This window comes from Prinia subflava, chromosome 26, assembly GCF_021018805.1.
Source record: "Prinia subflava isolate CZ2003 ecotype Zambia chromosome 26, Cam_Psub_1.2, whole genome shotgun sequence".
In the NCBI taxonomy this organism is placed as follows: domain Eukaryota; kingdom Metazoa; phylum Chordata; class Aves; order Passeriformes; family Cisticolidae; genus Prinia; species Prinia subflava.
The window spans coordinates 595,590-611,592 of record NC_086272.1 but is presented as its reverse complement, the minus strand read 5'-3'; the positions used below and the strand labels follow the sequence as shown (position 1 = coordinate 611,592).

The 16,003-nt window shown below is 52.1% G+C and overlaps 1 protein-coding gene across 1 annotated transcript; it reads left to right on the top strand.

Annotated features, from left to right (window-relative positions):
• The first annotated feature begins 1,391 nt into the window (after positions 1-1,391).
• Positions 1,392-4,031, top strand: LOC134562164 (serine/threonine-protein kinase pim-1-like). Its single transcript, XM_063419590.1, has 6 exons — positions 1,392-1,404; positions 2,015-2,121; positions 2,251-2,301; positions 2,506-2,872; positions 3,509-3,688; positions 3,925-4,031. Exons 1-6 carry the CDS (start codon positions 1,392-1,394, stop codon positions 4,029-4,031), a joined length of 825 nt encoding a protein of 274 aa, XP_063275660.1.
• The last annotated feature ends 11,972 nt before the right edge of the window (positions 4,032-16,003 follow it).

Genomic DNA, 16,003 nt, shown 5'->3' with positions numbered 1-16,003 from the left:
ATTGAGAACTCTGTAATTTCATGATCCCTGTGCCCCAAGCAGCCTCCAAGCACCACATCTCCCACCAGCCTTTCTCTATTTGCAAACAACAGGTCAAACATAGTCCCTCCCCTGCTGGCCTCACTCACCCACTGTCAAAAAAAGTTCTCCTCCATCCACTCCAAAACCTTCCTGCACTGCCTCTTTGCCGCTGTACTGAGTTCCCAGCAGATGTCTGGTAGGTTAAAGTCACCTACGAGAACAAGGGCTGGTGATCCTGAAACATTCTCCAGCTTCTTAGAGAAGAAGTTGTCCACCTCTTCTTCCTGTTTGGGTGGACGATAACAGACTCCCAGTAGGTACCCCTGGTAGCCTGTCCTGTTTTCTTCGGGTAGAACAGGAACAATGAAAACCTTCCCAATGGCACAACTCCCCAGCCCACATGGGGAAAGGAAAGAAAAAGTTGTCAAGTTCTCAAAACCTTTCTCCTGCTTTGCTGCAAGACTCCTGCTTCACACATGTTGTGGAAAGTCAAGAGAAGCTGCATGGGTGGGATATCTTGTGACAGATGGTGCAACTCGTTCTCCAGGAAAGGTTCTTGGAAAGAGCAGACAGGACTGTGGAGAAGATTCTGGGAAAATGGAAACAGCTTTTAGGAAATGAAATGAAAGTGGAAAGAAACAACCCAAGATATTTTCCTCTGTTTATTTCTCTGTCCCACTTTCCATCTTAAACTACTTCTCCATCTCATTAATTCTAAATGGGTCTCACCTCTGACATCCAAGACTTGGCAAGATTTAGACACTGTAAAATACCATGAGCTACATCCAGTTTGCCTTCCCGTTTTTCTTGGAAAGCAATGCCGGAGACACAAGTGCAGTGCTTGGGTCAGGTTCAAATTCTGCATTCAGGGAATGTGCTGTGACAGTGTCTGACCCTCAGCAGGGACAATGCACAGCAACAGCCAAGGGGATTCCTCTGTCACTGTGCAGGAGTCAAGACTGGGCCCTGACTGAAAACGGCGAAGTTCCCGTGTTTGGACAGGCTCAGGGGCTGCCCCGGGGAGTGCAGGGCTCGGTGCGAGGCAGAGGGGGCAACGGAAAAAACTGACAAGGGGACAAACGGCCCTGGAGCTTCAGTTGCAGCGGCAGCAGCGGCAGCAGCGGCAGCAGCGGCAGCAGCAGAGAAGAAAAAAGCGGCTTTGTTGACCAAGCCGTGCTTCCCCTCTCCCTCTCCCACAGTCCCGCAGCCTCTCCCTTTCCCAGTGTCCCCCTCCCAACCCAGTCTCCCTCTCCCCTGCTGGGCCGGGCCATGCCTCGGGCCCACCCCCGGCCCCGGGCGGGGCTGCCCCGTCCCTGCCCCCGGGCGTCCCGCCGCGGTCTCGCCTTCGCCCGGCTCTGGCAGTGCTGGCGATGGCGCTGCTGGGCGGGCATCAGTGCCTGGGGCTGGGGCAGCATTGCTGGCCTTTGGCTGCGCCTGTGCCGAGCCCAGCCCAGGCCCCGGCCCCAGCCCCGGCACCGGCCCCGGCCCCAGCCCCGGCCCCAGCCCCGGCCCCGGCCCCGGCCCCGGCCCCGGCCCCGGCCCCTGCCCCAGCCCCGGCCCCGGCACCGGCCCCGGCCCCAGCCCCGGCCCCAGCCCCGGCCCCGGCCCCGGCCCCGGCCCCGGCCCCGGCCCCGGCCCCGGCCCCGGCCCCGGCCCCGGCCCCGGCCCCAGCCCCGGCCCCGGCTCGAGCCTCGGCCCTGTCCCCTGCCCCAGCCCCGGCCCCGGCCCCGGCCCCAGCCCCGGCCCCGGCCCCGGCCCCAGCTCGTCCCTGGGCCCGCAGAGGACACAGGCGGCGCGGCCGCTCCCGCCGCCTCCACTGTGGCTTCCCCGGCCCAAGCTCCTCCGCTTGGCAGCGCGGCCGCTGGCCCTGAGCCGCTGCTGTCCCGTTGCCAGGAGCAAATGCCTGGGGATGCCCAGCCCGGGCCGCTCGAGGGGCGCTCGGGGGCCGTTCCTGGCCCCGGGCCGAGCGCTGACAGCCGCGTCTCGCCGGCAGGGAAGGCGCAGCAGGCCCTCCAGGAGCAGTACCGCCTGGGTTCGCTGCTGGGCCACGGCGGCTTCGGCAGCGTCTGGGCGGCCACACGGCTCTCAGACCGTGCCCCGGTGAGCGGCAGGGCCGGTGGTGGGTGCACGAGGAAGGGGCGCAGGAGGAGGAGGAGGGCGAAGGAGAAGGAGGCTGGGGCTGGGCAGGGCAGGCAGTGAGCTCAGCCTGCTGCTCCCCTTGGCTTGCAGGTGGCCATCAAAAGGGTGCCACGGAACCGTGTCCGGCATTGGGGTGAGCTGGTGAGTGAGCGGGGCCAGCAGGAGAAGCTGGGCCATGCCGGGCAGGGATGAGCTGAGGCCTGGCAGGGTGGAAGCCGCCAGGACGCCTGGAGGGAGAGCGGGCGTGGGGCCAGCAAAGGGCGCAGAGCATCCCGGGCTGGCTGAGGGGTCCCTGACCCCTGGCACGGCCTCAGCCCCACTGACAACATTGTGCTCCTCCCACAGCCCAACGGCACCAGCGCACCACTGGAGATCGTGCTGCTGCACAAGGTCTCCACTGGCTTCCCTGGTGTCGTCCAGCTGCTGGAGTGGCTGGAGCTCCCCAAAGACATCATTATCATCATGGAGCGCCCGGAGCGTTCTCAGGACCTCCAGCACTTCATTCGGGCACGGCGGTTCCTGTGCGAGGAGGTGGCGCGGGAGCTGTTCCGCCAGGTGCTGGAGGCCGTGCGGCACTGCACCAGCTGCGGGGTCCTGCACCGCGACCTCAAGCCAGAGAACATCCTGCTTGACCTGGCCACCGGGCAGGCCAAATTGATCGATTTTGGCTGTGGCACCTACCTACAAGACACAGCCTATACTCACTTTGCAGGTGAGCCCTCGCAGGGGTGTGCTCCCCATTGCAGACATCTCCTGGCCCAACATCTCACAGCCCAGCCTGGGTGTGGCACTGGGGTTCCCTGCCACTCATGGCACTGAGTCTTCAGCCCAGTTGCTTTTGAACACAAGTGGGTGGGGGGACCAGCTTCCAGCCCTGCTGGCAGCCTTTGCCAGCCACTCTGCCTGGGACTGGGGCTGGGGCTGGGGCAGCCAGCCCAACAGAAGCACCCGTGGGTGAGGGTGGCTGAGAGGGGAGCCAGAACATGTGCACCAGCCAGTTTGGGGAGCAGGTGAGAAAGGGCTTGGACTGCTGTGATTGCCTGGTTTGCTTTGGGTTCATAATGGTTTTTGGGGCAATGCAGGCAGGGACGAGTAAGGCATGGTTTTTGCCCAGCACTGAGTGGGTTTTGCTTGTCATGGTTGGGCCTTGCCAGGGCTTCCACTGCCACCTTCCGACACCAGTGGCTTCTTTTCCAACCCTAAGTTCGTACACAAGTCCCAGGTGCTGGCCAGAGGGCAGCAGGTCACACCACGTGCCACTGGGGCAGCCCCTGCATGCCCAGGGATGCTGGGGCCAGGCTCTGGGAGCAGCAGCATCCCCCTGATGAACTCCATCTGTATTCCATAGGAACACCGTCATACAGCCCCCCGGAATGGAACCAGTTTGGCTGGTACTATGGACAGCCAGCTACCGTCTGGTCCCTGGGCATCCTGCTGCACCAGATGGTGTGTGGGGAGCACCCTTTCAGGAGGGGCCACAAGATCAGCTGGGACCATCAGCTCTCGCTGCCACCACGGCTCTCTCAAGGTGAATCCTCATCTCTGGGCACGGGGGAAATGCCAGTGCTGGGAGACAGCAGTGGGCTGTGGCAGCTGCTGAGGAGGTGGCACGTGTCCTGCTGTCCTGCTTTCCTCCAAAACAGGGAATTCCTGGGAAAGTTTAGGCCCAGCTCTGAGCAAATGCAGCATGGCCTGAGAATGGGAACAGTGGGACAGACAGGAGCCTTCTCCAACTGACCGGCAGTTTCTGGTTTCTCTCGCCAGAGTGCCAAGATGTCATCCGGCGGTGTTTATCCATGCTGGATGTGGACCGGCCTTCAGTAGAAGACCTGTTGTGTCATCCCTGGATGCAGGATAGTCATCTGCCATAGAAGAAGGGAGAGAGCCACAGAAACAGCGATGCAGGGCCCTGGTAAGTTCCAGTTCCACACATGCCTTGGCAATCAGAAGCAAAGGACCCAGACTTTTTTGTCCTGCCTGTGTCACTGCACAGGGGTCATCAGATGGGAACACACAGCCCCTGTGCTGGAGCTGAGCTGCTCTGCCCAGCACTGCTGGCTGCCATCCCAGCTGCTTTGGCTTGTCCTGGGTCACTGCCAGCTGGGGCCCTGGGCAGAACACTGACAGCCTGGTCTCACTCCCAGGGAAAGAGAAGCAGCCCCTGGAGAAGCTGTGCCAGGTGGGGCTGCTGCTGCTGGAGACAGCCAGGACAACATCAAGGATGAAAACCTCTTCCTCGACCAGGCCACCACAAAGCTGAAGATGATGGACTTTGATTCTGGCACCTTCTTCAAAGCCAGGCTCCACAGTGAATTTGCAGATGAGTGCACACACAGGGGGATGCTCCCAGATTTGGGCATTGCACAGGCTGGCCGGGAAACAAAGGTTCCCCCTTTTGCTGGGGTGGAAGCAACTGATTTTTCAGTGGGAAGCCAAGCTGCATTTTGGCAGGGCTGGGGGGCATGGGCTGGGGTGGGTGTGAAATGGGTGTCGGGTCCTGGCCCTGCCAACAGCCCCCAGTATCCACTGTGCCATTTCCCTCATTTTCCCTTTTTGTCTGTAGTCTATTTTCGTTAATTTGCTGTTTGTTTCTCTAAAGGAAGCGTTCTAGGTGGTGTCCAGTCTGGATGGGGAAGTGCTTGGGACCAGCCGTGCCGTGGATGGGCCGTGCCCTTGGAGAAGGCTGAGGACATCGTTTGGGAGCAGCTTTTCTTCCAGCAGTGGATGGCGTCAGGTGGGTCCCGTCTTCTTGGCCTGGGTGGGATCAGAGCTTTTGGGAGATGGCAGCCAGCACAGGAGCATCCTGCTGTGGGCAGCTGCTGAGGAGGTGGATGTGCCACGGCTGGCTGCAGGCTGGGCACATGTCCTGCCCTCCTGCTCTGCTGCCAAGGGCAGCAATGATGGGCAGCTCTGGGCACTGCTCTGGGCACGGCCAGCATGGCCAGGGCACGGCGGGCACTGGGACAAGGGGGACAGGAACCTTCAGCTGACGGGCGGGTTCTGGTTTCTCTCCTTGCAGCTGGGCTCTGCGGATGCTAAGGCTGCTCTGGGCTCTGCCAGGGCTCTGCTGGAGCTCAGCCCCAGGCCAGAATCAGCCAAAGAAGAAATGGTGTGACCTGCAGCAGAGACTTGCTTGAGCACTTGGGCAATGCAGCTTGCAGAGTGTACATCTCCGAGGGAAAACATCACACCCTCCAAAATTAAACTTGATCAAGAACTTCTGAAATGCAATCAATCTGGGATGACCCCAAATGACATTTATCAACTTGCCCAAGGTGTAGCTCAGCCCTTCCCTGAAGATTTCTCTCCCCCACCTACTTCTAAATTTCACAACTGCTCCCTCCTTTCCCCCAGTGAGTTCCCAGCCCATCACAGTCTCCGTCACACTGTTGCCTTCCTTGATGGCCTTCACCACAAGGAAGACCAAGCCCCAGGTTTAGGGCCTCATCCTGTCACTGGCTGAAGAGCAGCAATATCTCCGAGGTCCTGTGGCATTTTAGTGTCAGTGAGAGCTGCTGTCCAGCCCTCATCTCTCCTCAGTGCTGAGTTCCCACTCCCTTTTCCTTGTCCTTTCAGCAGGATGAGCTCTGTGAATCCCCTTGAGCCTCCTCACTCTCCCAGCCCACCCACCCACCTCACTAAGGTTAAGCTGAAGCTTCTTTGTCTCCTCTGGCACACCAGTGCAGTCCCCTCTGCGGGGAGCCCCAGCCCCAGGGCACAGCACACAGCAGTGCAGTGCGGGCTGGAGCAGCTGCCCTGCACCCCTGGCTTGGCTGTTTGTGGCAAGGAAATGCTCCCTGTTTGCAGCTCTCCCTGCAGGATGGCCCCAGGGCAGAGCCCAGCCGGGCTCCCACTGCATCCCCTGAAGCCTGGGGCAGACAGTGGTGCCAGGGCTGAGGTTCATGGGCTGTCTCTGGGAGCCTCGCCTGAAAAGACACACAGAGCCACGAATCTGGGGAGATCAGAGCAGCAGGGAGAATCTCCTGCTTTGTTTATTACTTCCTATTATATACTTTAGCAAGGTGCCCATGGATTGGAGAGTGGCATTCCCCCTGCTCAACCACATTGGTCAGAGGGACTGTCATTCAACCTCCCCTTCTCTTGGAGAAGGAATTCAAAACAATAGCAATATTTACAAAACACAATCTCCTTGTTTACATGAACGAGCATGAGAAGGTGCACACTTCTACTTTAGTATGAACACTCAGAATACTGGGAGAATCTCATGGTGACAATGGGGCGCCCCCAGAGCTGTGGCTTCCAGTCAGTGTTTGCAAGCGTTGTGTTCTCATCTCCTGCAGCCTGTGGGGGAAACAAACTGTGCTGCCAGGCCAGCAGTGCTCCTGTGGGCAGGGACAAGGCTGAAGGGCTTTCCCATTGCAGAGGAGCTGGCACTGATCCTTGTCAGGGCCTGGCAGGGCTGGAGCTGGGTCTGGCCTGCTGTGAGGGAATCGCTGCCACTAACCGGCCCCACCCGCTGTGCTGTGTCCTCCAGGGACAGAGGGGTCTGTGTGTGCCAGGGGCTCTGGGATGTCTCTGTCTGCATGGACAGAAGGGTGTGTGTGTGCCAGGGGCTCTGGGATGTGTCTGTACCCATGGACAGAAGGGTCTGTGTGTGCCAGGGGCTCTGGGGTGTCTCTGTGTGCATGGACAGAAGGGTCTGTGTGTGCCAGGGGCTCTGGGGTGTCTCTGTGTGCATGGACAGAAGGGTCTGTGTGTGCCAGGGGCTCTGGGATGTCTCTGTACCCATGGACAGAAGGGTCTGTGTGTGCCAGGGGCTCTGGGATGTCTCTGTCTGCATGGACAGAAGGGTCTGTGTGTGCCAGGGGCTCTGGGGTGTCTCTGTGTGCATGGACAGAAGGGTCTGTGTGTGCCAGGGGCTCTGGGATGTCTCTGTCTGCATGGACAGAAGGGTCTGTGTGTGCCAGGGGCTCTGGGGTGTCTCTGTCTGCAGGGACAGAAGGGTCTGTGTGTGCCAGGGTTTCCATAATGTCTTTGTACCCATGGGTATGGAATGAACACAGAGTGAAAGTGTCAGTCACGTTGCTTGCACACTCCTTCCTCTTTGCACAAGACACATCCATGCACACCCCCATGTATGGATATACTAAAAGGATAGGGATAGATAGAGATTTCCCACACAGTTCTAAGTTTGGAATAACTCACTTTTAAGCCAGTGACCAGGGCATTTTGTCCCAGCTCATTGTGAGTAGGTGTCCAAGAGCTGAAGGGTGCATCATTCAGAAGCAGTTTCAGGATTTCTAGGCAGGAAGTTACACCATCCGTGTAACTCACTGTATTTATCGGGATGGACTCTGCTGGTTCTTTAGGAATATGGAGCAATTGAGACACAAGACTTGGGAAACTCCCAGCTCTGTGGATTTGTGTCAAGGGGGGAGCAGCAGAAACACTTTGTGTCTGCTTTGGGGGATACAGGGTCCAAGGAGCTGGGGTGGCAGAACGTGACCTGGCATGTTGGCAGGTGAAGTCCTGTTTCATGACATCCCAGAGTGGAACAGGACAAAGCTCCAAGCACCCCCAAGCCCACTGATGAAGTCTTTGTGATGCTGCAAATTCTCAAGGAAAGGCTGCTGTCACACAATCCACTGGGATTTACAACTTCCAGTTGCAACTCTAGGTCGAAGTGTCAAACTGTAGTATTTTTTACCCTCAAGATACAGTCATGCACAATCCATCTGTCAGTTTCTTAATGCTTCAACAATTTCAAATAACTTAATATTGGAAAGAAAACCCATAATCTTTTAAAAGAGGATACTGAGGTCAGTAAGATGGATCCATGCCATCAAAACATTCACAAATTAAGTAATTTAGTTGTCTTTTTAAGAAGATCAGCTACCTCTTAATCTAAAGTTACAGAAGATTTTTCACTCCATGTTTGTTTTTTGTTCTCCCTTTCTTTTTTCCCCGTTTTTTCCTTTGTTCTTTTCCTTGTTAAGCAGATAACACATCCTAAAAGAGGAATGTACAGCAAAATGAGATACATTTTGGATAAACAATGAAAATGTAGGCTCCTCCTCTGTTTGCTTTTGTCTGGAAACCCTGAAGAAAAAGATCTAGCAGAGACCAGCAGAGGTGTAAAGTGGTTGCTTTGGGCTAAACTGGAGTTCAGCACTGGTGACATCCTGATCCAGTCAAGAGTTGCAGAATTCCTTTGCACATCTCGAACCATGTGTTTGCAGGCACAGCACCTGCAGTGCTGACGCACCAATGCACGTGAATAACTCTGTTATTCCCTCCCAGAATTTGGGCTGTGGCCAAGAACGAGTTGCTCCAGTGCTTTGCTGCTGGTTCCCGTGTGGAGGAGCTCCCTTCCCGCTGGCTGAGCTGCTCAGGCACAGCCCGGCAGCTCCTGGCCCTGCAGGGCTGAGGCTTTTCCCCATTGCTGGGCACAGACTGATGGAGCAGCACTGCTGGACACGGGGACACACAGAGGGAGCAGAAGCAGCTGCCTTTGCCCACCTGCAGCTCCAAGGCCCAAACTCTGAGCAGACAGGGCTGCAGGAGTCTGGCAGGCTCCCTGTTTGCTGTGCTGCCCCACTTGTGCCCAGCCCAGCTCTGCAGGGCAGAGGGAGAACAAGGGACAGCTCCCTGCCAGCCCCAGCCCAGGGACCCCTGCGGCCCCGGGGCTTGGGGCACTGTCAGCACCCGCTGCTGCAGCCACCGCCTCTGCTGGCACTGCCAGCAACAACCAACCTGGGGCTGTGTTGCCATGAATTTTCCTGGTTTGCTGAGCGTTCATATTAAAGGAGAAATGTGCAGTTTCTCACGCTGGTGAATTGTAAACACAAGACCATGTTTTGTAAATATTGGCAATGTTATGAATTCCTTCTCCAAGAGAAGGGGAGGTTGAATGACAGCCTCCTGGACCAATGTGGCAGGAGAGGTGGCTATACCCTTCTCCAATCCATGGTCACCTTGCCACAGGTATATAATGGCAAAATAAACTAAGGAGCAGGTCTTCTGCCCTGCTGCTGTTGTTGCACCCAGATCTGTGTCTCCAGCCTGTTTTCCTGGTTAGGCCTCCACGGTAATAGGGCTGAGCCCAGGGAGCAGCAGCAGGGCCTGGAGCTGATCCCTCCCTCTGGGCAGGGCTGCACAAATGACCCCCACAGCAGCAGCAGCAGCACATGGAGCTGACTTTGAGCACAGCCCTGCCACTCTTCCCTCTGTGTGCAGGGGTGTCACAGCAGCCTGAGGCACCTGGGAGCCCTCAGGGCCAGCAGGGACTTGAGATGGCAGCCCTGGGCTCCTGGGGGTTGTGCAAGGAACAGAAATGGAAACTCCCTCTCCATGTGCAGCTTCCAGATGGAAAAGGCTGCTGTGCCAAGGCAGCTCCAAGGGCAGAGAAAGGAGGGGCTCGACCACTGGATCTGTGCCAGTCCCACAGTCCTGGGCAGCAGCCACCGAGCACAGGGGAACAGAGGGCACAGCAAGAGGGACAAAAGCAGGCAAGGTCAGAGCCTGGGAAGAGCCAGAGCTGGGAGCAGGAACAGCTGCTCCATTGCACTCTTGGAGAAAGCTCTGGGCTGGTTCAAAGCCCTGAAAGGTGTGAAGGGCAGAGGGGAGGCCACACCAAACAGTGTTCCTGTTTCCACACCCTCCCCTCTCAGTGTCCCAGAAGGAATTGCATGAACTCTGTATTCTTCTCTCTGAGTCATCTCGTTCAGCATGAGCAGCTTAGCACCAGGAGCTGAAGGAGCTGAAGCCTTAGGCCACAAGAGCTGAGCAAGAGGAAACTTTTTGACCAAAGTAATGCTGCTAACATGGTCTTGGATGAATCCAGCAGATGGAATCCTGGAATTATGGAATCCTTTCTGTTGGGAAAGACCTCTGAGCACATCCAGTCCAGCCGTTCACCAGCACTATCAAGCCCAGCACTAAACCATGTCCCTGAAAGTGCCAAGGCCTGGACAACAGGCCCGAGTGAGGCCTGAACAACAGGCCCTGAGCCAAAGGTGACCTCTGGATGAACCTTCCAACCAAAGGTTATCTTTGTACCTGCTCCATAATGAAATATGCATGGTCATTAGTGCTGTGATAAATTGATCACTCATCACTTAAACATGGATTGACCTTTCTGTAGTTAGAAACCGGACAAGGCCATGAAATCTGACATCTGGCCTTGTTTGGAGCTGTATGGTCAGAGTCAGCTCCCTTGGTTCCTCCTTGAGCCCCGGCCAGGCTTTGGGAGGAACCCAAGAGGAGAATGAAACCAGATGTTCCTGCACTAGAAGTGCTGTCAGTTTGTTTATTCAGCACTGTCAGAGCTGGGCCCTCTCCCAGCCAGGTTGGAGCCTCACCTGTGTCTGGAGGACCCTGCAGGAATTCCCAGTGTCCGGGAGTGGCTCTGCAGTCCTTGGCTGTGACAGCTCCCACAGCTGATGTGTGGGTCTGGGTGATGGCAAAGTCTGAGGGTGACTGCTGCTGTCTCTTTCTTAATCACTGCAGGCAATCTTTGGTAGTGATGATTGGGTGCATTGCTGAGCTTCTCCTTTTGTGATTCTTTGCAGTTTTGCATTAGAATAAATCACACCATTGCTGAACTTAGTGTCTGTGTCTTTGGTGCTGACCCTGCTCATGGGCAGAACAGACACTGCAGCCCCAGAGAACCAAAGGTGCCTTGTGACACTGCGGGGCCTGGTGTGAGCAAGGGGACCAGAGTGACACTGTGGGGCCACATGGAACCAAGGGGACCAGAGTGACACTGTGGGGCCACATGGAACCAAGGGGACCAGAGTGACACTGTGGGGACACATGGAACCAAGGGGACCAGAGTGACACTGTGAGGCCACATGGAACCAAGGGGACCAGAGTGACACTGTGGGGACACATGGAACCAAGGGGATCAGAGTGACACTTTGGGGACACATGGAACCAAGGGGACCAGAGTGACACTGTGGGGACACATGGAACCAAGGGGACCAGAGTGACACTGTGAGGCCACATGGAACCAAGGGGACCAGAGTGACACTGTGGGGACACATGGAACCAAGGGGACCAGAGTGACACTGTGAGGCCACATGGAACCAAGGGGACCAGAGTGACACTATGGGGCCACATGGAACCAAGGGGACCAGAGTGATACTGTTACAAACGAGGCCAGGACTCGGATGGAAAAATAAAAAAAATATTCCTCGTTTATTCTATTAACTACCAAAGATGGGAGCCCAGGATAAGCCCAGGCTCCTCACCACAAGCCAGAGAACACATCCAAAACAACAGTGTAACAATTCAGTACACCGGATGCTCCTTGGCATACATTGTGTCTGCCAGAGAACGCTGGCAGAGCTCCAACACTCCCTTTTATCCGCTCCTGTCCTCCTCTGATTGGGGCACTCAGGATCCTCTCTCTGACTGGCCAGTTGTCTAGGGTTTGATTGGTTTATAATGAGAGTCATCCTGGACCAATCATTCTGCCAGGGCGTCGAGTGATTGGTCCGTTGCCCCTACCAATCCAGGCTCGTGGTTTTGATGCTGCCTGCATGATGGCATCTGTGGAGCTGTTCTTGTTGTCACAGTTCCAGCGTTTGCAGAGACATTACTAACATGTACCCCAAACATACAAACCTAAGAACTGTTACTTATAACACCCCAGAAACATTTATCACAAACTTATAACAATTTCCCCAAACATACAAACTTAAGAACTGTTACTTATAACACCCCAGAAACATTTATCACAAACTTATAACAATTTCCCCAAACATACAAACTTAAGAGCTGTTATAACACCCCAGAAGCATTTATCTACTTTTAACAATTTCCCCCCTCTAAGAATTTGATCGGGCCTTTTGCCCGCATCAACTACTTAATATCGAACTTTTATATTAAACCATTTCTTCATAAACTTGATTTATTTCTCACATCTTCTGGTAATTTTCATATATTTCTTTCGCTGTTTCTGGGCTTTCTGATTGGTTCTCATGTTTCATTCATGGGAGATACCCATTCTGGTATCTCCACAAATCCAACAGTTAGTGACTTTGAACTCATGACTTATTTTCTCTGCCAGATCTAAATACAAATTTTTCCCTCCATACACTTGAATTTCAGGTCCCATTTTAATTATCCCATTTGCCTCTCTTTCTTTAATTAAATCTGGTTCATAGTATTTTTTTTTTTTTCCTGTTTCTTCGAGCTTAGGATCTTTCAGTGCAGATCCATTTTTTCCTCATAGGGCATTCTCCTAGCAATTTTTGTTTAAAATTCCCTACATTTTCGAAAAGCCAATTGATTTCACCGTCTTCTTTACAGGTTATTAATCGTGAAAAGTCAATACAAGCAGGGCTTGGATTGGAATGTATTCTAAGGACGGCTGTCCGAGAGTCTCCTGCATATAAGGGGTAGCAGCACTTGTCGCAGGACCCATCTCCTTTTGTAATAGTTATCACTAGGAGGGCCCAGATCAACGGGGGTCCGGCACAGAACACTCTCCCACTCATCTCTCTCCTCTGCTCTCTTCCTAGAGGATCTACCACTCCGTGTGGCAAGAGTGTGTTCTGACCCGGCCTTGCCCCCCGTGGCGGTCTTACTGGCTACTATTCTCCTCCTGGTTCCAGGAACTCACATTCCCTTTTTGTATCGACTTGTTTCTTTTTCTTCTTTTGGGGTCAGATTACTAGGTGCATGGGAGGATGCTCTATTTTTTTAGGCTCTAGGGTCTGCAATGAAAAATACCAGAAGTTAGATCAAATTTCTAACATTTTGATACCATAGATTGTTAACAAACAGCTTTTTAGAACTCTTAGCTTTAAGTCATACAGATAAACTTCAGATTTTAGCTTTTTAAAAGAAGACTTTTAACTGTTGTAAAGAAACTTTTTACTCTTCTGGTCTCTCTTGTGGCTTCTTCTTCAGAATCAGTTTAGTATCTGCTGCTTTTACTATTGTCTATTCAGTTGGGGCGGAAACTGGTCCTTTTACTCTGGAAGCATGTGTCCATCCTTTTTCTTGGGTACGTACTGCAGTCTCTGTGACCAGGAGGACCTGAAAAGGACCTTCCCATTTCGGGATTAACGGTTGTTCCTTCCAAGTTTTTATCAAAACCCAGTCCCCAGGTTGGAATCTGTGAATTTTAAAATCAATGGGGGTGGTCTGAGGGAGATAACCTTTTTCTCTCAGTTCCTTCAGGGTCTTACTAATAGTCTGTACATACTTTCGAACACTCTGCTCCCCTCCTTCATAGGTTCCAAAATTGTTTCTGGCAGTCAAAAAGGGCAAACCGAACATCATTTCATATGGAGAGATCCCTAAATCTGCTCTGGGCTGTGTTCTAATTCTCATCAGAGCCAAAGGTAGACATTTCAACCAGTTCATTTTTGTCTCTTCTGTTAATTTTGTAAGTGTTAGTTTCAATGTCTGGTTCATTCTTTCGACTCATCCTGAGCTCTGCGGTCCCCAGGGGGTATAGAACTTCCAGGTAATATTTAAAGCCTCAGTTACTTGTTGTAAAATGTTCGCTGTAAAGTGAGGGCCTCTATCTGAATCTATGATGTTTGTAACTCCGTACCTTGGGATTACTTGTTCCAAAAAACTTTACTAACTGCTTCAGCTGTTGCCTTTATTGTTGGAAACTCCTCCACCCAATGCGTTAAGTGGTCTATGATAACTAATAGATATTTATATCTCTGCACTTGAGGCATCTCAGTAAAATCTACTTGGATACTTTGAAACAGTCTCGTTGCTAGCTCTCTTCCTCCTGGTGGCATTTTCTTCACTGCTTTCCTATTTACTCGCTGACAAAGCATACAATCCCGAGTTACAGATTTTGCTACCTCAAAGGCTCCAATGCACACATAAGTTCTCATAAAATGGTCATAGAGTGCTTGAGTTCCCCAGTGAGTTGAGGCATGGAGGCTTTCTAACACTTTCCTAGTTAGTGCCTTATTCAACACTTGCCTCCCATCGGGCATGTTCCATTCCTCTTTTTCATTCTGAACCGCTCCATGCTTCTGTAACTCTTCTAGTTCTTTTTCACTAAATGTTGGTACTTCTTTGTCATCTTTGTCTCCCAGATTGGTTAAATAGAAAACTTTACTTTGGTCTTCTAAAGCAGCTTCCTTGGCTATCTGGTCTGCTAAGTTATTGCCTTGGACCTCTTTTGAATTTCCCTTTTGATGGCCTCTAACATGGACTACTGCAATTTCTGAGGGGCTCCTTAGGGCTTCTAACACTTCCCTGATTAGATTTTCGTGAACTAGTGTTTTCCCCTTTGAGTTCACAAAGCCCCCCTCTACCCATATTTTCCCAAAGGTATGCTCCACTCCATAGGCATATTTGGAATCTGTGTATATAGTGCCTTTTTTGTACTCAAGCCATTTAAGTCCTCTTAACAATGCATAAATTTCACAACATTGAGCTGACCACTTTGCAGATAATTTCCCTTTTTCTACTACTGTCATATCTTTCCCATTTATAACTGCATACCCTGACACTCGTTTCCCTTCTACTATTCTCGAGGAGCCATCTACAAAGAGGACTTCTCCTTCAGGCAGTGGATACTCCCATAAATCTTCTCTGTTTTTTGTTTGTAAATCAATTATCTCAAGGCACCAGTGTTCTAATGTACTTTCAGATGTTCCATACAAAAATTGCGCTGGGTTCTGCACTCTTGTAGTGGCCAATTCTAAATTCTGAATATTATTTAATATTAATTCATATTTTAACAATCGGCTATCTGAGCTCCATTGACTGGCTTTTTCATTCAGTATTGCCTTGAGGTCATGTGGGGTGTACACTTTAATTTTATTTCCAAATGTTAACTTGTAGCTTTCTTTTGCCAGAACTACAGTAGCTGCTACCGCTTGGAGGCAAGTAGGCCACCCTCTCACAACTGGGTCTAGTAACCTGGATATGTAAGCAATCGGTTTCCTAACTCCACACTAGTCCTGAGTTAAAACTCCATAAGCTACTCCTTCTTCTACATTTACATATAACTCAAACAACTTATTTAAATCTGGCAAACTTAACACTGGAGCTGTAACTAACTTCTCTTTCAGTTCCTTCAGTTTCTCTTCATCTTCTTCACTCCATGTCACAGGTTCACTCCCTACTAGCTTTTCATATAAAAATTTTACTAATTGGGTGTGCCTATCGATCCACATTTTACAGTACCAAATTAGACCTAATAATTTTCTTATATCTGTTTTGGGTTTTGGTGTTGGTAATGATGGAATGCCCTGTACTCAGTTTACATCTAACTTTTTATAACCTCTCCCAATTAAGTGTCCTAAATACCGAACCTCGGGCTCTACAAATTGCAACTTCTTTTTAGAGACTTTCAACCCTTTTTCGCCTAGGAAATTTAGCAGTTTAACGGTTGTCTGTTTAACTTCTTCTTCTAATTTTCCTGAGACTAAAAGATTATCTACATACTGTAGAATTTGGACTTCCCCAATTGGAACGAATGGTTGCAGTATCTCTTCTAATGCCTGACCAAATAAATTAGGGGATTCAGTAAACCCGAGGGAGTCGGGTCCACTGTAGTTGTTGTTTTCTTCCTGTGCTCTCGTCATGCCATTCAAAGGCAAGCAAATTTCGGCTTTGTTTTTCGAGGGGGCAGGCCCAAAAGGCATCTTTTAAATCTATAACACTGAACCACGCGTGATCTGATGGGTCTCTGCTCAATAACGTATAGGGATTGGTTACTACTGGATAACGAGCAATGGTTTGCTTGTTTACTTCCCTCGGATCTTGCACTAAGCGATAGGTACCATCTGGTTTCTTAACTGGTAAAATTGGTGTCTTATGAGGGGACATGCATGGTTCTAAGATTCCATCTTTCATTAATTCTTTTATTACTGGGTTCAACCCTTGTTTTCCT

What these genes read in the sequence shown, in the direction of transcription:
- LOC134562164 (XM_063419590.1), top strand. An exon ending in GGCTCTCAGACCGTGCCCCG is followed by an intron (nt 2,122 to 2,250) that starts GTGAGCGGCAGG and finishes CTTGGCTTGCAG; the next exon opens with GTGGCCATCAAAAGGGTGCC. An exon ending in TCCGGCATTGGGGTGAGCTG is followed by an intron (nt 2,302 to 2,505) that starts GTGAGTGAGCGG and finishes CTCCTCCCACAG; the next exon opens with CCCAACGGCACCAGCGCACC.